Source organism: Oncorhynchus nerka, linkage group LG6, assembly GCF_034236695.1.
Source record: "Oncorhynchus nerka isolate Pitt River linkage group LG6, Oner_Uvic_2.0, whole genome shotgun sequence".
Taxonomy (NCBI): Eukaryota; Metazoa; Chordata; class Actinopteri; order Salmoniformes; family Salmonidae; genus Oncorhynchus; species Oncorhynchus nerka.
In genome coordinates this window covers 33,384,611-33,407,760 of record NC_088401.1, presented here as the reverse complement: position 1 = coordinate 33,407,760, position 23,150 = coordinate 33,384,611, and the positions used below count along the sequence as shown (strand labels likewise).

Below are 23,150 nucleotides of genomic sequence, written 5' to 3'. Positions count from 1 at the left end.
TCCATTCCCTATACCTGTGGTATGAGTATAACCTCCATTCCCTATACCTGTGGTATGAGTATAACCTCCATTCCCTATACCTGTGGTATGAGTATATCCTCCATTCCCTATACCTGTGGTATGAGTATAACCTCCATTCCCTATACCTGTGGCATGAGTATATCCTCCATTCCCTATACCTGTGGTATGAGTATAACCTCCATTCCCTATACCTGTGGTATGAGTATAACCTCCATTCCCTATACCTGTGGTATGAGTATAACCTCCATTCCCTATACCTGTGGTATGAGTATAACCTCCATTCCCTATACCTGTGGTATGAGTATAACCTCCATTCCCTATACCTGTGGTATGAGTATAACCTCCATTCCCTATACCTGTGGTATGAGTATAACCTCCATTCCCTATACCTGTGGCATGAGTATAACCTCCATTCCCTATACCTGTGGTAACCTCCATTGAGTATAACCTCCATTCCCTATACCTGTGGTATGAGTTTAACCTCCATTCCCTATACCTGTGGTATGAGTATAACCTCCATTCCCTATACCTGTGGTATGAGTATAACCTCCATTCCCTATACCTGTGGTATGAGTATAACCTCTGTGGTATGAGTATAACCTCCATTCCCTATACCTGTGGTATGAGTATAACCTCCATTCCCTACCATTCCCCTATACCTGTGGTATGAGTATAACCTCCATTCCATATACCTGTGGTATGAGTATAAACTCCATTCCCTATACCTGTGGTATGAGTTTAACCTCCAATCCCTATACCTGCGGAATGAGTATAATCTCCATTCCCTATAACTGTGGTATGAGTATAACCTCCATTCCCTATAACTGTGGTATGAGTATAACCTCCATTCCCTATACCTGTGGTATGAGTATAACCTCCATTCCCTATACCTGTGGTATGAGTTTAACCTCCAATCCCTATACCTGAGGTATGAGTATTTAACTCCATTCCCTATACCTGTGGTATGAGTTTAACCTCCAATCCCTATACCTGAGGTATGAGTTTAACCTCCATTCCCTATACCTGTGGCATGAGTATATCCTCCATTCCCTATACCTGTGGTATGAGTATAACCTCCATTCCCTATACCTGTGGCATGAGTATATCCTCCATTCCCTATACCTGTGGCATGAGTATAACCTCCATTCCCTATAACTGTGGTATGAGTATAACCTCCATTCCCTATACCTGTGGTATGAGTTTAACCTCCAATCCCTATACCTGAGGTATGAGTTTAACCTCCATTCCCTATACCTGTGGCATGAGTATATCCTCCATTCCCTATACCTGTGGTATGAGTATAACCTCCATTCCCTATACCTGTGGCATGAGTATATCCTCCATTCCCTATACCTGTGGCATGAGTATATCCTCCATTCCCTATAACTGTGGTATGAGTATATCCTCCATTCCCTATACCTGTGGTATGAGTTTAACCTCCATTCCCTATACCTGAGGTATGAGTATAACCTCCATTCCCTATACCTGTGGCATGAGTATAACCTCCATTCCCTATACCTGTGGTATGAGTATAACCTCCATTCCCTATACCTGTGGTATGAGTTTAACCTCCATTCCCTATACCTGCATGGTATGAGTATAACCTCCATTCCCTATACCTGTGGCATGAGTATAACCTCCATTCCCTATACCTGTGGTATGAGTATAACCTCCATTCCCTATACCTGTGGTATGAGTATAACCTCCATTCCCTATACCTGTGGTATGAGTATAACCTCCATTCCCTATACCTGTGGTATGAGTATAACCTCCATTCCCAAAACCTGTGGCATGAGTATAACCTCCATTCCCTATACCTGTGGTATGAGTATAACCTCCATTCCCTATACCTGTGGTATGAGTATAACCTCCATTCCCTATACCTGTGGTATGAGTATAACCTCCATTCCCTATACCTGTGGCATGAGTATAATCCTCCATTCCCTATACCTGTGGTATGAGTATAACCTCCATTCCCTATACCTGTGGTATGAGTATAACCTCCATTCCCTATACCTGTGGTATGAGTATAACCTCCATTCCCTATACCTGTGGTATGAGTATAACCTCCATTCCCTATACCTGTGGTATGAGTATAACCTCCATTCCCTATACCTGTGGTATGAGTATAACCTCCATTCCATATACCTGTGGTATGAGTATAAACTCCATTCCCTATACCTGTGGTATGAGTTTAACCTCCAATCCTATACCTGCGGAATTTAATCTCCATTCCCTATAACTGTGGCATGAGTATATCCTCCATTCCCTATACCTGTGGTATGAGTATAACCTCCATTCCCTATACCTGTGGCATGAGTATATCCTCCATTCCCTATACCTGTAGTATGAGTATAACCTCCATTCCCTATACCTGTGGCATGAGTATATCCTCCATTCCCTATACCTGTGGCATGAGTATAACCTCCATTCCCTATAACTGTGGTATGAGTATAACCTCCATTCCCTATAACTGTGGTATGAGTATAACCTCCATTCCCTATACCTGTGGTATGAGTTTAACCTCCATTCCCTATACCTGTGGCATGAGTATAACCTCCATTCCCTATACCTGTGAGTTTAACCTCCAATCCCTATACCTGAGTATGAGTATTTAACTCCATTCCCTATACCTGTGGTATGAGTTTAACCTCCAATCCCTATACCTGAGGTATGAGTTTAACCTCCATTCCCTATACCTGTGGCATGAGTATATCCTCCATTCCCTATACCTGTGGTATGAGTATAACCTCCATTCCCTATACCTGTGGCATGAGTATATCCTCCATTCCCTATACCTGTGGCATGAGTATAACCTCCATTCCCTATAACTGTGGTATGAGTATAACCTCCATTCCTATACCTGTGGTATGAGTTTAACCTCCAATCCCTATACCTGAGGTATGAGTTTAACCTCCATTCCCTATACCTGTGGCATGAGTATATCCTCCATTCCCTATACCTGTGGTATGAGTATAACCTCCATTCCCTATACCTGTGGCATGAGTATATCCTCCATTCCCTATACCTGTGGTATGAGTATAACCTCCATTCCCTATACCTGTGGCATGAGTATATCCTCCATTCCCTATACCTGTGGCATGAGTATAACCTCCATTCCCTATAACTGTGGTATGAGTATAACCTCCATTCCCTATACCTGTGGTATGAGTTTAACCTCCAATCCCTATACCTGAGGTATGAGTTTAACCTCCATTCCCTATACCTGTGGCATGAGTATATCCTCCATTCCCTATACCTGTGGCATGAGTATAACCTCCATTCCCTATAACTGTGGTATGAGTATAACCTCCATTCCCTATACCTGTGGTATGAGTTTAACCTCCAATCCCTATACCTGAGGTATGAGTTTAACCTCCATTCCCTATACCTGTGGCATGAGTATATCCTCCATTCCCTATACCTGTGGTATGAGTATAACCTCCATTCCCTATACCTGTGGCATGAGTATATCCTCCATTCCCTATACCTGTGGCATGAGTATAACCTCCATTCCCTATAACTGTGGTATGAGTATAACCTCCATTCCCTATACCTGTGGTATGAGTATAACCTCCATTCCCTTTACCTGTGGCATGAGTATAACCTCCATTCCCTATACCTGTGGTATGAGTTTAACCTCCAATCCCTATACCTGAGGTATGAGTATTATCCTCCATTCCCTATACCTGTGGTATGAGTTTAACCTCCAATCCCTATACCTGAGGTATGAGTATAACCCCCATTCCCTATACCTGTGGTATGAGTTTAACCTCCAATCCCTATACCTGAGGTATGAGTTTAACCTCCATTCCCTATACCTGTGGCATGAGTATATCCTCCATTCCCTATACTATGAGTATAACCTCCATTCCCTATACCTGTGGCATGAGTATAACCTCCATTCCCTATACCTGTGGTATGAGTATAACCTCCATTCCCTATACCTGTGGCATGAGTATAACCTCCATTCCCTATACCTGTGGTATGAGTATAACCTCCATTCCCTATACCTGTGGCATGAGTATATCCTCCATTCCCTATACCTGTGGTATGAGTATAACCTCCATTCCCTATACCTGTGGTATGAGTATAACCTCCATTCCCTATACCTGTGGTATGAGTATAACCTCCATTCCCTATACCTGTGGTATGAGTATAACCTCCATTCCCTATACCTGTGGTATGAGTATAACCTCCATTCCCTATACCTGTGGCATGAGTATAACCTCCATTCCCTATACCTGTGGCATGAGTATAACCTCCATTCCCTATACCTGTGGTTCGAGGTTTATGAGGCCTCTGTGACCTTTACCTATGGTTTAAGTGTGACCTTGGCCCTATACTTGTGGGATGAGTATGGCCTCTGTGCCCTATACCTGTGGTATGAGGTGCAGGAGGGCGTCCCCTGAGAGGGTTCCCACGGCCAGGCCCACAAAGAGCTGCAGGATGAGGGCGTAGGTCTCCTGGCAGGAGTTGAAGAAGATCAGGCAGATGCCCAACATGGAACCCACGGTGATGAGTAACACAGCAGCCGTACTGTAGCCATATTCTACAGAGAGAGCAGAGACAGAGATGTGTTCAGACCTATAGCAGAGATAACATCAATAGTTAAGAGACAGACTACAGCAGCTTTATGTGTTGAAGCCGTACATAAACGGCATTGTTCAACAGATGGATTACACATGTTTTAGACTCTACTCAGCACAAATAGTGTCAAATGTGGGCATGCTGAACATCTTAGCTAGACATTGACATCAGCCGAAGGACAGTGTAGACAAGATGTTGATTTCTAATGATGGGTTGGGAGGTACAATGTCTTACTCTCAATGGCACTGGGTGGAGATCCTCGTGTAGCTGGCTCTGTGGACTCACAGGCATTCCCTAGCAACTGCTGGATAACAGCTGGGCAGATTTGTCTGAAGTGATCCCGGGAAATATGCAAATGCGGATCCAGAACAAAAATATCCACCAGCTGATTGGCTGAGTAGCATACCTAATCAAACAGAAAATAATCGAAAATATTGTGAAATATTTTGTCTGGGAAAGCTCTCCATGGTGATTCCTCAAGTTCGAACCGTGAGCCTTTTCAGCTCAAATCAGTTTTCACCACTAAATGTGGAGTCTTGAGTTTCTGTCTCACCTGTGTCCAGTCTGTGTTGATCCCCAAAGGCTCATGGACACACCCTATATGGGAGGGGCCTGTGATGCTCCGCTTCTCTCTGCAGTGTGAGTGATAGGCCCCTCCACCACCACCTCCCACACCAAGCTGGTGCAGCAGCTCCTCCAAATCTATGCAACAGCCAGAGCACTGACATCAAACCATGCTTACATCACCACATACAACTCAAATCTATAGATATGTACTAAATAGCTTTTTGGGCCCTCTATCCAACTCTATGGTCAAATCACTCACAGGAAGGACTCCTAAACTTACCCCTGACATGTAGGTTGCTGGTGCGGTTGAGGGACTGGAAGATGTAATCTGTAAAGAAGGCAGGGGAGGGCAGGTTCCTCTTGCTGAAACAGTGGCCCTGCAGGGTGTGGGTGATGATGGCTGCAGACAGTGTGGCCACTAAGGATGGATCAGCACCTTGGCTATCTGTGATCCCCAACTCATCCAGTAGACGGGAGGCATCGATACACTGAAGGAGGATGACGTGTTACTGGTTAACAACTGGGAATATCTTTCTGTAACTCGCCAGTGTCCATCTCTAACAGTCTGAGGCTATTTCAATGTGTGGAGATTGAGATGATTCTCTGGTGATGTGAAGAACTGTGCCTTTGGGTTGACGTGACGTTTTATGCTAGAGGTGCAGCAGTCTTACCTGTGATTGGGAGGAGCCAGATGTCTCTGGAGCAGGTGGTTGATAGTTCTGGTTGATGAGCTGCAGAATGCTCTCTATCTCATTGGAGGAGAGGAAGCCTCTTTCTTCTGTAGGTTGGAGGTTGGTCAGGGCCAGAAGGTAGTACTGGTAGCTAGGTGACAAGGAGGAGGAGGAAAGGGAGGAAGGGGAGGGGTTGGTGGCACACAGGTGTTCCATGTTGATCATGTAGTAGAGCAAAACGGTGGAGACTCTATGGTAGTCATCCTCGGTGAGGTAAGCCTTCCTATCATCCTCCAGGACAGAGAGGACAAGGTCTGGAGTGAGGCACTGTAAACATAGCAATCAAACATGTTATGCAGTGTGTGTGACGTAGGGGATATGTTGCAAAGTAAACATTTCAGCTGCTTGGAAATGAAGTAAAACCTTTACTGGAAGCTTACAAAATGAGTCAGGCAGAAATAGGGGTGAAAGGGGGGTATATTACTGGAAACCTTCTATCAGAATGATTTAATATATCACGAGACATCTAGTGGCCCTTTTGGGTACTTCATATTTGTACAGGTGTCTGTAATGATCACCATTTTTTAGTATTTATTTTACTATGTCTGTATGTATTTGTTGTCAATGTTTTACTGTCAAACTGTTGGCAGTTGTAAAAGACGTCAATAGTTGGAAGAGTTGCAGTTATATGATAATAATGCCTTTGTTTGTTTAGATGCTTTTTAAAAATTCATTTAGCTATTTTCTCTTGAACCATATCGTCTATCTACTAGAAACTCATGGACAATATGGACACTGATATAAAAAGTGAATGCTACACTGAACAAATATATAAATGCAACATCTACAGTGTCCATGAGCTGAAATAAAAAAAATCCTTGAACTGTTTCCATAGTCACAGAAAGCTTATTTCTCTCGGAAGTTTGTACACAAATTTGTTTACATCCCTGTTAGTGAGCCTTTCTCCTTTTCCAAGATAATCCATCCACCTGGCAGGTGTGGCATATCAAGAAGCTGGTTAAACAGCATGATCATTACACATGTGCACCTTGTGCTGGGGACAATAAAAGGCCACTTTAAAATGTGCAGATTTGTCACATGACACAATGCCACAGATGTCTCAAGTTTTTAGGGAGTGTGCAATTGGCATGCTGACTCGAGGAATGTCCACCAAAGCTGTTGCCAGAAATTGTCCTGTTAATTTCTCTACCATAAGCTGCCTCCAACGTCATTTTAGAGAATTTGTCAGCACGTCCAACCAGCCTCACAACCACAGACCACGTGTAACCACATCAGCCCAGGACCTCCACATCCGGCTTCTTCGCCTGCGGGCCTATTTATGTCTGTAATAAAGCCCTTTTGTGGGGAAAAACAAATTCTGATTGGCTGGGCCTGACTCCCCAGTGGGTGGGCCTGGATACCAAGTGAGTGGGCCTATGCCATCCCAGGCTCACCCACAGCCGCCCAGTCATGTGAAATCCATAGATTAGGGCATAATGAATTTATTTAAATTGACTGATTTCCTTATATTTTATATTTATACTTATATTCCTATAAGTAAGTCAAATCTTTGAAAAATGTTGCATGCTGCATTTATACAGTATGTTTGTTCAGTATACAGTACCAGTCAAAAACTTAGACACACCTACTCATTCAAGAGTTTTTCTTCATATTTCATATTTGAGGTTCTTCAAAGCTGCCACACTTTGCCTTGATGACAGCTTTGCACAATCTTGTCATTATCTCAACCAGCTTCATGGGGTAGTCACCTGGAATGCATTTCCAGTCAGCCAATCTAAAGCCACTCAATTTGGTCTGATGAGTCCAAATTTTAGATTTTTGGTTCCAACCACTGTGTCTTTCTGAAACTCAGAGTAGGTGAACGGATGATCTTCGCATCCACAATGTGAAGCATGGAGGAATGATCTCCGCACCGTGAAGCATGGAGGAAGAGGTGTGATGGTGTGGGGGTGACACTGTCAGTGATTTATTTGGAATTGAAGGCACACTTAACCAGCATGGCTACCACAGCATTCTGCAACGATGCGCCATCACATCTAGTTTGCACTTAGTGGGACTATAATTTGTTTTTCAACAGGACAATGACCAAAAACAGACCTGTAAGGGCTATTTGACCAAAAAGAAGAGTGATGGAGTGTTGCATCAGATGACCTGGCCTCCACCATCACCTGACCTCAACCCAATTGAGATGGTTAGGGATGAGTTGGACCGCAGAGTGAATGAAAAACAGCCAACAAGTGCTCAGCATATGTGGGAACTCCTTTAAGACTGTTGGAAAAGCATTCCAGGTGACTACCTCATGAAGCTGGTGGAGAGAATGCCAAGAGTGTGCAAAGATGTCATCAAGGCAAAGGGTGGCTACTTTTGATTTGTTAACATTTTTTGGGTTACTACATGATTCCATATGTGTTATTTCATAGTTTTGATGTCTTCACTATTATTCTACAATGCACAAAATAGTACAAATAAAGAAAAACCCTTGAATGAGTAGGTGTGTCCAAACTTTTGACAGGTACTGTATACATCAACTCATACACCCTGTGCTATGGAAACAGTACAAATGGATTTACAGTAACTCATTTTCATCCAGGTCAAATTGGCCAGCCATCAGTGAATGTGAATAGAGTGATTAATAAGAAATCTGTCAATTTGACTAAAAGGACTTAAAGCCATCAAACACTTTGTGCTAACGATCTAAGGCATGTTCTTTGTTACAGTTAACATTTTGTTTTGTGTTGAGGTCATATAAATTAAGAGGCAATATGCTTTTCCCCCTGTGCAAGGCAATTGAATCCATATAAGTCACAGATATTTTTTTAAATCTTTAACCCTTCATTGTTTGATAATAGGCCTGTTTTACCCAAATGAGGAGCTTTGTGTTAGTGTGAATACAGCCCTGGCCAGACAAACACATGAACACACACAAGAGGAAGAGAGTGGGCAAGGCACTAACCCTTGCAAATATTTTCAATGCACAATGTTTCAGGGTCATAAGAGTCAGTTTCTAATGAATGAGTTGCTTTCTTAATTTCTAAAACCCCTGCTCAAATGAGACCTCCATTCAGGGCTTCTGACACACACACACACACACACACACAGACACACACACACACACACACACACACACACACACTGTAATCCCACCCATACAAACACACAGAAACCCTGTGCCTCACAGACCACATTTTTATGTAGTGTTCTGTCAAATTGAGGGACCTCTAAAGCCACTCAGCTTGAGTGCTGCATAGAGGGCAAGGCCTTAAGCCTCCACACACTCACATTCCAACCATGACAAGCAGGGTTGACAGAATGAAAGGACAGATCGTATCTACTGTGGTAGTAATTGCTGTTAACATTAATGTTATTTTTTGGAGTAAAACCTTAAATGGAATAAAAGTGTCATATAGTAGAATGTTATGCATAGAACCCCATAGCAGATAAGAGAGTAACAGTTGGATGTCATAGAATGTTCTAGGCCTTACCTTGTCACAGAGCTCCTGTGATCCCTCAATCCGTTCTGCACAGTGCACAGCCTGGAGGACAGTGGAGAGTAGGAACCCTGTCTGGTCCCTCTGGAGCTGGGTCTGAGACCCAAGTTGTAGAGCCCTGATGGCCTCTTGCAGGTAGCCCCTCTCCTTGCCCTGTTCTGGGGCCTGGCCCTCCACGATCCTCCCCAGAAGACACAGGGGTAGAAGGAGCAATGTGGGGACAGCATGGCTCCAGAACCGCATGGTCCCACCTGGGACCCCCATCTCCCTGCTGGGACCCCTGCCACTGACTTAGGGCTGGATGGAGAGACGACAAGGAGGACAGGAAATGAAAGAGAAGGAGAGAGTGCAGCGAAGAGTTCGAGAAAGACAGAGAGAAAGAGAGAAGTTTTATCAGGCAGGGAAAATAGGATTGAGAAAGACAGACAGAGAAAGAGAGTTAGAGAGAGAGCGAGGCTAGAAGCAACGAGAGGGAGAATGTGTTTGGGCTGAGGGAGGCCTTAAAAATGTACCCGCCCCGCCTAATCTAGTGGAGGATGGCCAGCAGGAGGGCTGGCTGGGCACCCTTCACCCGAATTAGCCCCCATTACACAGGGATGGCCAGTCAGCCAAGAGCCCTGGCCCCTCAATACTCCACAACAAAGGGATTAGTGCAAGCAAGTGAGAGAGAACTAAGGGCAGGGAGTGGGTGTGAGAAGGGGAGAAAGAAAAAGGGGGCAGGGGAGGGAGCATGAAGGGAAGGACTTTGAGTTTAAATACAGTAATTGCTCCATATGGACAGAGCCTGCTATACAGCATGTTGGTAATGAGACAAGGGCCAAATGGCTGGAGAAACTCTCCCGAGTGGATGCACTCAGCAGTAACGTGTGTATCATGTTTTGGGGGAAAAAGTTCCCTCTGCGTGGACTATTAGCTGCAGATCAGACAGACATAGGGATTTTCTAAACTCATGGCCTCACATCTGAACAACAACATTCCTCCGAAGGAAAATGTTGCAGATTAGAGAGTTAAGCCATATTACCAGAACACAGAGGCTATAACACATTCTGGTGGAACACTTTCCATGAACACATGCACGCTTACTGTATAGAAATAGATGTTCAAGTTGTTTTTCTAATTGAAAATCCCACTGGATGTCCACCTGCTCACCAATGAGTCAGATTACCATCACGCATCTAAACAATAATAAATAGCTGTAGAACACAGATGAATCCCACAACATGAGGACGTACTAATACAGGAAGGGGCATGCTGAGTAACTGTCCCAGATGCCCGAAGCAGATCCCCAGACATTAACATAGAAGTATTTTTGCTGTATTTGTGCTGTACGGTCCCTGAGTCACCACAGGTCAAACGCACAAGTGCACGCACGCCAACACTACCTCTGAACGCATTCGCAACATCCTCCCACACACAATGTACCCTGCATGTCAGACAAATCTGAACAACACACACTTCTGTAAGACCGTAGAAAACGGTATACCCATCCAAAACTACCATTGGAAAAAGATGAAACAAAACATTTCATGAAACATGAAGAGACCTAGCTACCTACCGTTTTTCCCTCTCTACCTTTTGTTTTCTTACTCTGGTGGATGGAGAGGAAGGGTTTGTGTTGTTTTCGGAGAATCCCTTGCATCAGTAAAAACCTCTTATGAAAAGAAGTAAGAATTGTGTAAGCTCCTGAGGATTAGCTGCCAGTTCCCCTGCCTTATAGTGCTCCGGTTGCCATGGAGAAACAACGAGGGCACTGGGAGCAGCACACCACAGGCTGGGGGTGGGCGAGGGAGAGGGTTGGAAGGGGTGGTGGGCAGGGTAGAATGGAAGGGTGTAGATGATCTAGTTGAATGATTGAAGCCTGAGAGAGCACTGTTCTGAGAATTGCTCATTCCTGCAAGCTCTTTGCCACAGAGCAATCAGTATGCACACTCCAAATAGACCGCAGTCTGCTGTTATGTAATACAGTAATAGCTATAAATAATTTATTTGCAGATGATTTGCATTGCTTTGCATGTAATTGAATGTAACTAAGTGAGTGAGTGACTTAGTGACTGACTGGCTGACTTAGTGACTGACGGACTGACTGATTGAATGACTGACTGACTGACTGACTGATTGACTGACTGAGTGACTTAGAGACTGACTGACTGACTGACTGACTGAATGAATGAGAGACTGACTGACTGATTGAGTGACTGCCTGGCTGAATTAGTGACTGAGGGACTGACTGACTTCTCAGGTTTCAACAAATGTTTCCACAACGTTCACTTAAGAGTCTCATTTTATACGAATGTTTCCCTTATGAGCAAGGAATGTTTTCCGGAGACCATTAATGTCAATTAGAATTTACCCAGAATTGGATTACCATGTTCTCAGAACTTAAGATATTAATCTTATAGACACGTTTAATGGGTACGTTGCATGATTAAGATGGCCCCGTTTTGCAATCTCCGACCCTTTATTTTCACAAAATTACTTTACTTTATTTTCACGATATGTATCCACTATTATTTCTTACAACCGACAAGAACTTTTGAACTTTTGACAGTTACTTAACCTAATTTCAACTTCGATTAATCTGCCAGGGGCTCTATATGTAATTACGACCCAATTTTCGGGCCACCCAAGAGGAAACGCCATTGTTACAAAGGCAAGAGGGGGGATCCTGCTGAGATTAAGGTGAGGGGAAAACCAGCCACTTCCCTCCATTCTACTGGCCAATGTACAGTCACTTGATAATGAGATGGATGACCTCCGATCGCGGATTTGCTACCATCGTGATTCTCGATACTGCAATATTCTTTGCTTTTCTGAAACATGGCTCTCGGACAAGATACCCCCCATGGCTATCCAACTCACTGGGCGGAAAGGACAGTGGAGTCAGGGAAATCGAGGCGGGGAGGGGTTTGCCTCTGCATCAACATACACTGGTGTGCTAACTCCAGTGCGGTGGAAGTGTCAACCCACTGTTAACCCATCTTGGAATACCGGATTGGCAAATGCCGACCCTTCTACCTCCCGAGGGAGTTTTCAGCTGTTATCGTTACTGTTGTATACTTTCAACCTCAAAACAAGAAAATAACAAGCTGGCACTTAATGAACTGTACAAGGCTATAAACCAACAAGAAAAGCTACATCCAGAGGCTGCTTTTCTGGTTGCCAGCGATTTTAATTCTGCGTCGCTAAGACATGTGATGCCCAAATTCCATCAACACATCTCCAATACCACTAGCGGCGATAAAGTCCTAGACCACAAGCAAGAAATTTGCCATTCGGCAAATCTGATCATGACTCCGTCCTCCTGCTTCCTGTTTACAAGCAGAAAAGAAACAGGAAGTACTCGTGACACGCTCCGTTGAGAAATGGTAACCAGAATCAGAGATTATGCTATAGGACTGCTTTGCTAGCGCTGATTGGAATATGCTGTGAGACGCCGTTGAGATTGTTGACGAGCTAACCACCTCCATTACCGGCTTCATTAGAAAATGTATCGGCCACGTTGTCCCCACGGTGAGGGTTCGCTGCTTCCCCAATCAAAAGCCCTGGATTAACACAGAGGTTGGCGCTAAACTAAAGGACAGGGCTACCACACACAGACCTGTCATACACAACCCCACTATGACACTCCGCAGAGTCATCAAATGAGCAAAAGGACCATATAGGAATAAGGTGAAATCATATTAAACAGGCTCCGCCGCCTGGCACATGTGGCAGGGTCTACAGTCCATTACGGATTACAAAGGAAGACCCAACTGTGATCTGCCCAATGATGCCTCTCTACCAGACGAACTGAATGCATTTTATGCATGCTTTGACAACAACATCGTGCCGGGTGTGAGGGCCGTCACCGGCCCAGAGGATTGGGTGATCTCACTCTCCGAGGCCGACGTGACAAAGCTCATTAATCAGGTCATGCCACCATGACTACTGCCATGTAGAACTCACTTCTGTAATCATCATCCCAGGCACCCTAGGCACACTCCAATTTGCACACTCCCTCCATGCGCGTCACCAAGCTTAGGACTCTGGGTCTGAACACCTCCTTCTGCAATTGGATTCTGGACTTCCTGATAGGCCAACCCCGTAACCTCTGCCACACCCCCATTCACATTGATGGGGCTGCAGTGGAGCAGGTCGAGAGCTTCAAGATCCTCATGTACAAATCGCTAAACACTTAAAATGGTCCATACACACGCGCATAGTCATGAAGAAGGTGCGACCGCGCCTCTTCCCCTCAGGAGGTTGAAAAAGTTTGGCACGGGCCCTCAAATCCTCAAAAGGTTCTGCAGCTGTACCATTGAGAGCATCTTGACTGGCTACACTACTGCCTGCTATGGCAATAGCACCACCCTCGATCGCATGGTGCGACAGAGGGTGGTGCGGACAGCCCAGTACATCACTGGGGACAAGCTTCCTACCATCCAGGTTATCTACAGTACAAGTCAAAAGTTTGCACACACCTACTCATTCAAGGGTTTTTCTTTATTTGTACTATTTTCTACATTGTAGAATACTATAAAATGCCATAACACATATGGAATCATGTAGTAACCAAAAAAGTGTATATTTTCTGGTTACTACAGAAGATAGCTCAGAAGATAGCTCTATTTGGTAAAAGACCAAGTCCATATTATGGCAAGAACAGCTCATATAAGAAAAGATACATTTTTATTTATTTAACCAGGCAAGTCAGTTAGGAACAAATTCTTATTTTCAATGACAGCCTAGGAACAGTGGGTTAACTGCCTGTTCAGGGGCAGAACGGCAGATTTGTACCTTATCAGCTCAGGGATTTGAACTTGCAACCTTCCGGTTACTAGTCCAATGCTCTAACCACTAGGCTACCCTGCCTCCCCAAATGACAGTCCATCATTAATTTAAGACATGAAGGTGAGTCAATCTGGAAAAATTCAAGAACTTTTAAAGTTTCTTCAAAACCAAGTGCTATGATGAAACTAGTTTTCATGAGGAACGCCACAGGAAAGGAATACCCAGAGTTACCTCTGCTGCAGAGGATAAATTAATTAGTTAACTGCACCTCAGATTGCAGTCCATATACAGTGGGACAAAAAAAGTATTTAGTCAGCCACCAATTGTGCAAGTTCTCCCACTTAAAAATATGAGAGAGGCCTGTAATTTTCATCATAGGTACACTTCAACTATGACAGACAAAATAAGGAAAAAAATCCAGAAAATCACATTGTATGATTTTTAATGAATTTATTTGCAAATTATGGTGGAAAATAAGTATTTGGTCACCTACAAACAAGCAAGATTTCTGGCTCTTACAGACCTGTAACTTCCTCTTTAAGAGCCTCCTCTGTCCTCCACTCGTTACCTGTATTAATGGCACCTGTTTGAACTTGTTATCAGTATAAAGACACAAACATTAGGGGAATATTAGGGGAACATTAGGGTTACAAAAATGTTCTTTCTGCCTAGAATTGTTAGCTGGGTTAGTGTCTTACTAACTTGATTCACTGACTAACTTAGTGACTGAATGAGTTAAGGAGTGAATTTTAATCAAAGTCAGTTCATTTCTCTCAGAAGTTGTTAATTACCGTAACTGGTGTGTGTGTGTAGTTAAGGACCTGCTGACAGTTAGGTTTGAGTGGGTTTTGAGGCACTGTGTTTCCTTTGTGTTGTTGGACAGGGTTGCACAGCCTAAAGGGCACACTGGACATTCCACACCACTCTCCTTTCTGAGGCTCTTTGTGGTCCTAATGGTAACATTAATTTGAGCTCTCTCCTCTCTCTTTCCATCTCTTCCTGTCCTCGTAAATATGTGTAATAGGGTGGTTCCACGAAATGACTGCTCTTTGATATTTTAAGTAGAAATTGTGCACCAATATTGAATTTTAAAAGCCTGTTATATTAAATGAAGTGCCCTTTAATATATATACTATAATATATATATATATATATATATATAAAAATAAAGGGAACACTTAAACAACAAAATGTAACTCCAAGTCAATCACACTTCTGTGAAATCAAACACTGATTGACAATAAATTGCACATGCTGTTGTGCAAATGGAATAGACAACAGGTGGAAATTATAGGCAATTAGCCCCAATAAAGGAGTGGTTCTGCAGGTGGTGACCACAGACCACTTCTCAGTTCCTATGCTTCCTGGCTGATGTTTTGGTCATTTTTTAATGCTGGTGGTGCTTTCACTCTAGTGGTAGCATGAGACGGAGTCTACAACCCACACAAGTGGCTCAGGTAGTGCAGCTCACCCAGGATGGCACATCAATGCGAGCTGTGGCAAGAAGGTTTGCTGTGTCTGTCAGCGTAGTGTCCAGAGCATGGAGGCGCTACCAGGAGACAGGCCAGTACATCAGGAGACGTGGAGGAGGCCGTAGGAGGGCAACAACCCAGCAGCAGGACCGCTAACTCCGCCTTTGTGCAAGGAGGAGCAGGAGGAGCACTGCCAGAGCCCTGCAAAATGACCTCCAGCAGGCCACAAATGTGCATGTGTCTGCTCAAACGGTCAGAAACAGACTCCATGAGGGTGGTATGAGGGCTCGACGTCCACAGGTGGAGGTTGTGCTTACAGCCAAACACCGTGCAGGACGTTTGGCATTTGCCAGAGAACACCAAGATTGGCAAATTCGCCACTGGCGCCCTGTGCTCTTCACAGATGAAAGCAGGTTCACACTGAGCACATGTGACAGACGTGACAGAGTCTGGAGACGCCGTGGAGAACGTTCTGCTGCCCGCAACATCCTCCAGCATGACGGGTTTAGCGGTGGGTCAGTCATGGTGTGGGGTGGCATTTCTTTGGGGGGCCGCACAGCCCTCCATGTGCTCGCCAGAGGTAGCCTGACTGCCATTAGGTACCGAGATGAAATGGCCCTGGATTCCTCCTAATGCAAGATAATGCTAGACCTCATGTGGCTGGAGTGTGTCAGCAGTTCCTGCAAGAGGAAGGCATTGATGCTATGGACTGGACCGGAATCCAATTGAGCACATCTGGGACATCATGTCTCGCTCCATCCACCAACGCCACATTGCACCACAGACTGTCCAGCAGTTGGCGGATGCTTTAGTCCAGGTCTGGGAGGAGATCGCTCAGGAGACCATCCGCCACCTCATCAGGAGCATGCCCAGGCGTTGTAGGGAGGTCATACAGGCACTTGGAGGCCACACACACTACTGAGCCTCATTTTGACTTGTTTAATGACATTACATCAAAGTTGGATCAGCCTGTAGTGTGGTTTTCCACTTTAATTTTGAATGTGACTCTAAATCCAGACCTCCAAGGATTGATCAATTTGATTTCCATTGATCATTTTTGTGTGATTTTGTTGTCAGCACATTCAACTATGTAAAGAAAAAAGTATTTAATAAGAATATTTCATTCATTCAGATCTAGGATGTGTTATTATAGTGTTCCCTTTATTTTTTTGAGCAGTGTATATATATATATATATATATATATATATATAGACCACATGGAAAATTCAATCAATCCGGTTTTTAACATGAATGAAAACTTGCCGAAGTGCCAAAATTCAGCATTTTAGAATGTCCCTCTGTGCACCCTCTGTGTACCCTCAGTGCACCCTCTGTGACTTCTAGAAAGATTTTAACCCACTTAACCCCAACATTTCTTCAAGTTGTCATCATCATTGTAAAGCTCTCGTGCTTTTGTTGCTTCGACAGTCATTTCTGAAGAGTATTATGTATTTCATGTGATTAGGGATTCATTGATGTCTGTCCCTTATTTTAAGGTCAACCCTGTCACGTGAAACTTATCCTTGAAAAAACGTCTTTTTTTCAGAAGAATCATTGAACATCTAATAGTCCAATCAAAGTGGAAAAGCCGGTTGAGTTGGCTCTATTTGGCCATTTGCCCGTGTTTTGTGGTGGAAAACTGAGCGGGTCGAGCATAACACGTCAACCCTGTTATGCACAGATAGGCACAGATAGGCAGTTTCCAGGAGACCATTCCCTTCATGTCAAACATAACTTACCCAGAACCATGATTACAGTGTTCTCAGAATATTCAATATTAATGTTTCATTGGAAGAAAATGAATGTGTCCAGTTTTCTAAGGGTTAGGAGAATATTCCATCAATGTTCCACCAAACATACACAAAACATGGGTGCCATGTTCTCAGAATATAATATATGAATGTTCGAGACACGTTTTATGGGAACATTGCATGAACATTCCTGTGTTGCCTGATGGTTCCAAAGAAACTTTCTTGTTTCCGCGCTTCGGTCTGCTTCGGTCTGCAGGTTGTATAACTTTTCATTACATTTCATTACATTTCATTATAGTACAACGGTTTGATTTGTCTAATCTTAGCAATTTCTTCTTAGCTAGCTACATAGCCGTCTTTGTATCAAAGATAATTGCGTAATTATCGTATTTCGTCGTCCTCCTATCGGCCCAGCAGCTAGCCAGCTAGCAAACGTTCACCGTCTACCGTAGCACTGTAGTAACTATCACACTCAACTGAACGACTTGATTAGTGTAGTGTTAGCTAGCTACATAGTTGTCTTTGCTGTCTTCGTATCCAAGATAATTGTGTAGTTTAGAGTGTGTAGTCTTAGAGTGATTATCTTAATTTACCGAGGTTAGCTAGCCAGCTATTTGTCGTCCTTAACATAGGAGACACTCCTAGCTAGCCAACAGCTAGCCAACGTCTACTGAATAGAACTTTCGCATTCCGGTCGCATTCCGCTTCGCTCCACAGGTAGTATCACATTTCCATTTCATTTCATTACAGTCCCAACGGTGTGATTTGTTTGATCGTAGCTAGCTACATAGCTAGCTACATAGCTAGCTACATAGCCGTCTTTGTTTCAAAGATAATTGTGTAGTCTAGAGCGATTTTCTAGGTTAGCTAGCCAGCTATTGTCGTTCTTTTAACGCAACGTAACGTAATCAACACTGCTAGCTAGCCAGCTAGCCCCCGAATAGCAGCATTGTAGAAACTTTACACTCAACGGAACGACTTGATTAGTGTAGTGTCAACAACGCAGCCACTGCCAGCTAGCCTACAAAGTCAACAACGCAGCCACTGCCAGCTAGCCTACCTCAGCAGTACTGTATCATTTTAATCATTTTAGTCAATTAGATTCTTGCTACGTAAGCTTAACTTTCTGAACATTCGAGACGTGTAGTCCACTTGTCATTCCAATCTCCTTTGCATTAGCGTAGCCTCTTTCTCTAGCCTGTCAACTATGTGTCTGTCTATCCCTGTTCTCTCCTCTCTGCACAGACCATACAAACGCTCCACACCGCGTGGCCGCGCCACCCTAATCTGGTGGTCCCAGCGCGCACGACCCACGTGGAGTTCCAGGTCTCCGGTAGCCTCTGGAACTGCCGATCTGCGGCCAACAAGGCAGAGTTCATCTCAGCCTATGCCTCCCTCCAGTCCCTCGACTTCTTGGCACTGACGGAAACATGGATCACCACAGACAACACCGCTACTCCTACTGCTCTCTCTTCGTCCGCCCACGTGTTCTCGCACACCCCGAGAGCTTCTGGTCAGCGGGGTGGTGGCACCGGGATCCTCATCTCTCCCAAGTGGTCATTCTCTCTTTCTCCCCTTACCCATCTGTCTATCGCCTCCTTTGAATTCCATGCTGTCACAGTTACCAGCCCTTTCAAGCTTAACATCCTTATCATTTATCGCCCTCCAGGTTCCTCGGAGAGTTCATCAATGAGCTTGATGCCTTGATAAGCTCCTTTCCTGAGGACGGCTCACCTCTCACAGTTCTGGGCGACTTTAACCTCCCCACGTCTACCTTTGACTCATTCCTCTCTGCCTCCTTCTTTCCACTCCTCTCCTCTTTTGACCTCACCTCTCACCTTCCCCCTACTCACAAGGCAGGCAATACGCTCGACCTCATCTTTACTAGATGCTGTTCTTCCACTAACCTCATTGCAACTCCCCTCCAAGTCTCCGACCACTACCTTGTATCCTTTTCCCTCTCGCTCTCATCCAACACTTCCCACACTGCCCCTACTCGGATGGTATCGCGCCGTCCCAACCTTCGCTCTCTCTCCCCGCTACTCTCTCCTCTTCCATCCTATCATCTCTTCCCTCTGCTCAAACCTTCTCCAACCTATCTCCTGATTCTGCCTCCTCAACCCTCCTCTCCTCCCTTTCTGCATCCTTTGACTCTCTATGTCCCCTATCCTCCAGGCCGGCTCGGTCCTCCCCTCCCGCTCCGTGGCTCGACGACTCATTGCGAGCTCACAGAACAGGGCTCCGGGCAGCCGAGTGGAAATGGAGGAAAACTCGCCTCCCCTGCGGACCTGGCATCCTTTCACTCCCTCCTCTCTACATTTTCCTCCTCTGTCTCTGCTGCTAAAGCCACTTTCTACCACTCTAAATTCCAAGCATCTGCTTCTAACCCCTAGGAAGCTCTTTGCCACCTTCTCCTCCCTCCTGAATCCTCCTCCCCTCCCCCCTCCTCCCTCTCTGCAGATGACTTCGTCAACCATTTTGAAAAGAAGGTCGACGACATCCGATCCTCGTTTGCTAAGTCAAACGACACCGCTGGTTCTGCTTACACTGCCCTACCCTGTGCTCTGACCTCTTTCTCCCTCTCTCTCCAGATGACATCTCGCGTCTTGTGACGGCCGGCCGCCCAACAACCTGCCCGCTTGACCCTATCCCCTCCTCTCTTCTCCAGACCATTTCCGGTGACCTTCTCCCTTACCTCACCTCGCTCATCAACTCATCCCTGACCGCTGGCTACGTCCTCCCGTCTTCAAGAGAGCGAGAGTTGCACCCCTTCTGAAAAAACCTACACTCGATCCCTCCGATGTCAACAACTACAGACCAGTATCCCTTCTTTCTTTTCTCTCCAAAACTCTTGAACGTGCCGTCCTTGGCCAGCTCTCCCGCTATCTCTCTCAGAATGACCTTCTTGATCCAAATCAGTCAGGTTTCAAGACTAGTCATTCAACTGAGACTGCTCTTCTCTGTATCACGGAGGCACTCCGCACTGCTAAAGCTAACTCTCTCTCCTCTGCTCTCATCCTTCTAGACCTATCGGCTGCCTTCGATACTGTGAACCATCAGATCCTCCTCTCCACCCTCTCCGAGTTGGGCATCTCCGGCGCGGCCCATGCTTGGATTGCGTCCTACCTGACAGGTCGCTCCTACCAGGTGGCGTGGCGAGAATCTGTCTCCTCACCACGCGCTCTCACCACTGGTGTCCCCCAGGGCTCTGTTCTAGGCCCTCTCCTATTCTCGCTATACACCAAGTCACTTGGCTCTGTCATAACCTCACATGGTCTCTCCTATCATTGCTATGCAGACGACACACAATTAATCTTCACCTTTCCCCCCTCTGATGACCAGGTGGCGAATCGCATCTCTGCATGTCTGGCAGACATATCAGTGTGGATGACGGATCACCACCTCAAGCTGAACCTCGGCAAGACGGAGCTGCTCTTCCTCCCGGGAAGGACTGCCCGTTCCATGATCTCGCCATCACGGTTGACAACTCCATCGTGTCCTCCTCCCAGAGCGCTAAGAACCTTGGCGTGATCCTGGACAACACCCTGTCGTTCTCAACTAACATCAAGGCGGTGGCCCGTTCCTGTAGGTTCATGCTCTACAACATCCGCAGAGTACGACCCTGCCTCACACAGGAAGCGGCGCAGGTCCTAATCCAGGCACTTGTCATCTCCCGTCTGGATTACTGCAACTCGCTGTTGGCTGGGCTCCCTGCCTGTGCCATTAAACCCCTACAACTCATCCAGAACGCCGCAGCCCGTCTGGTGTTCAACCTTCCCAAGTTCTCTCACGTCACCCCGCTCCTCCGCTCTCTCCACTGGCTTCCAGTTGAAGCTCGCATCCGCTACAAGACCATGGTGCTTGCCTACGGAGCTGTGAGGGGAACGGCACCTCAGTACCTCCAGGCTCTGATCAGGCCCTATACCCAAACAAGGGCACTGCGTTCATCCACCTCTGGCCTGCTCGCCTCCCTACCACTGAGGAAGTACAGTTCCCGCTCAGCCCAGTCAAAACTGTTCGCTGCTCTGGCCCCCCAATGGTGGAACAAACTCCCTCACGACGCCAGGACAGCGGAGTCAATCACCACCTTCCGGAGACACCTGAAACCCCACCTCTTTAAGGAATACCTAGGATAGGATAAAGTAATCCTCCCCCCTTAAAAGACTTAGATGCACTATTGTAAAGTGGCTGTTCCACTGGATGTCATAAGGTGAAAGCACCAATTTGTAAGTCGCTCTGGATAAGAGCGTCTGCTAAATGACTTAAATGTAATGTAATGTAAATGTAAATTACACATCACCCCCTTGTTGCTGTGGCCGAGCACATCAATGGTCTGATTGGTGAACCACTGATCCATTCACTGCCCTTTGTTTACACAAATAATGCATTTAATGTAAATTGTTTATAAACATACATATTTGACACACTTTGACATACAGTGCCTTCAGAAAGTATTCATATCCCTCGACTTATTCCACATTTTGTTAAATCAAACAATACCTTTACACACAGGACCTAATAATGACAAAGTCAAAACGCGTTTTTAGACATTTTTGCAAATGTATTGAAAATGAAATACAGAAATCGCTCATTTACATAAGTATTCACACCCCTGAGTCAATATAACCACCTTGGCAGTGATTTATAGCTGTGAGTCTTTCTGGGTGAGTCTCTAAGAGCTTTCCACACCTGGATTGTGCAACATTTGCCCATTATTATTTTCAAAATTCAGGAAACTCTCTCAAATTGGTTGTTGATCATTGCTAGACAACCATTTTCAGGTCTTGCTATAGATTTTCACTCGACCACTCAGAAACACTTATAGTCTTCTTGGTAAGCAACACTAGTGTACATTTGATCCTTGTGTTCTAGGTTATTGTCCTGCTGGAAGGTGATTTAATCTCCCAGTGTCTGGTGGAAAGCAGACTGAAGCAGGTTTTTCTCTGTGATTTTGTCTATACTTAGCTCCATTCCGTTTCTCTTTTATCCTGAAAAACTCCCCAGACCTTAACGATTACAAACATACCCATAACATGATGGAGCCACCACTATGTTTGAAAATAGTGCTACTCAGTAATGTGTTATGTTGAATTTGCCCCAAACAAAGCACTTTCTATTCAGGAGAAAAAGTTAATTGCTTTGGCACATTCTTTTTGCAGTATTCATTTAGTGCCTTGTCGCAAACAGGATGCATGTTTAGGAATATTTGGGGTATTGCGTGTAGGCCAGTGACACAAAATCTACATTTAATACATTTTAAATTCAGGCTGTAAGGGGTGTGAATACTTCCAGAAGACACTATATATAGAATGTTCCCCTGAGTAACGGAAAACTGGACATTACGGGTAACATTACAATAATGATCTCTCTACCTAGAATTGTTAGCTTGGATTACTCTTGTCACAAGGGGTTTTATGGCTGATTTAAGATGAAAATCGTCAACCCTGTTATGGTCAAACCATAGTAATTTTTTATTTATTTACCTCTTGAAATGGGAAAACATGTTTTTTATGAAGTTGATCATGTACTCTTAATGACAGAATGTTAAAATGAGGTGAAATCAAAAGTTTTTTGGGGGGACCATGTCACACTTCTTAAAAGTCACCGAAATTGGTGGAACGATCCAATAACCTCTTTAATCTGCCTCATAGTGATGATAGCTGTGTTTAAGTGTACCTCAATTACTGTATATAGTTCCAAATATTTTGTATTAATCCTCTAAATGCACCTGGATTCAGTATGTATTGATTTAGCATGCAATGTGTGAGAAGTGTGAGTAAGAGTATAAGGTCAAAGACA

At 44.8% G+C, this 23,150-nt stretch overlaps 1 protein-coding gene across 2 annotated transcripts in view; it reads right to left on the bottom strand.

The window, feature by feature from the left end:
- The window catches only part of LOC115130385 (zinc transporter ZIP12), a 29,425-nt gene extending 18,378 nt beyond the window's left edge, over positions 1-11,047 (bottom strand). The window contains exons 1-7 of one of the 2 annotated variants that reach the window (XM_029661480.2): positions 10,914-11,047; positions 9,353-10,029; positions 5,850-6,176; positions 5,459-5,666; positions 5,165-5,313; positions 4,846-5,017; positions 4,401-4,573 (exon numbers count right to left, since the gene is read on the bottom strand). In XM_029661480.2, the coding sequence (XP_029517340.2) occupies positions 4,401-4,573; positions 4,846-5,017; positions 5,165-5,313; positions 5,459-5,666; positions 5,850-6,176; positions 9,353-9,622 (1,299 nt within the window). In that variant the 5' untranslated portion in view covers positions 9,623-10,029; positions 10,914-11,047. The remainder of the gene's footprint in view (positions 1-4,400; positions 4,574-4,845; positions 5,018-5,164; positions 5,314-5,458; positions 5,667-5,849; positions 6,177-9,352; positions 10,030-10,913) is intronic. The other variant, XM_029661479.2, reaches the window with a different exon arrangement.
- Between the last annotated feature and the right edge of the window lie 12,103 nt (positions 11,048-23,150).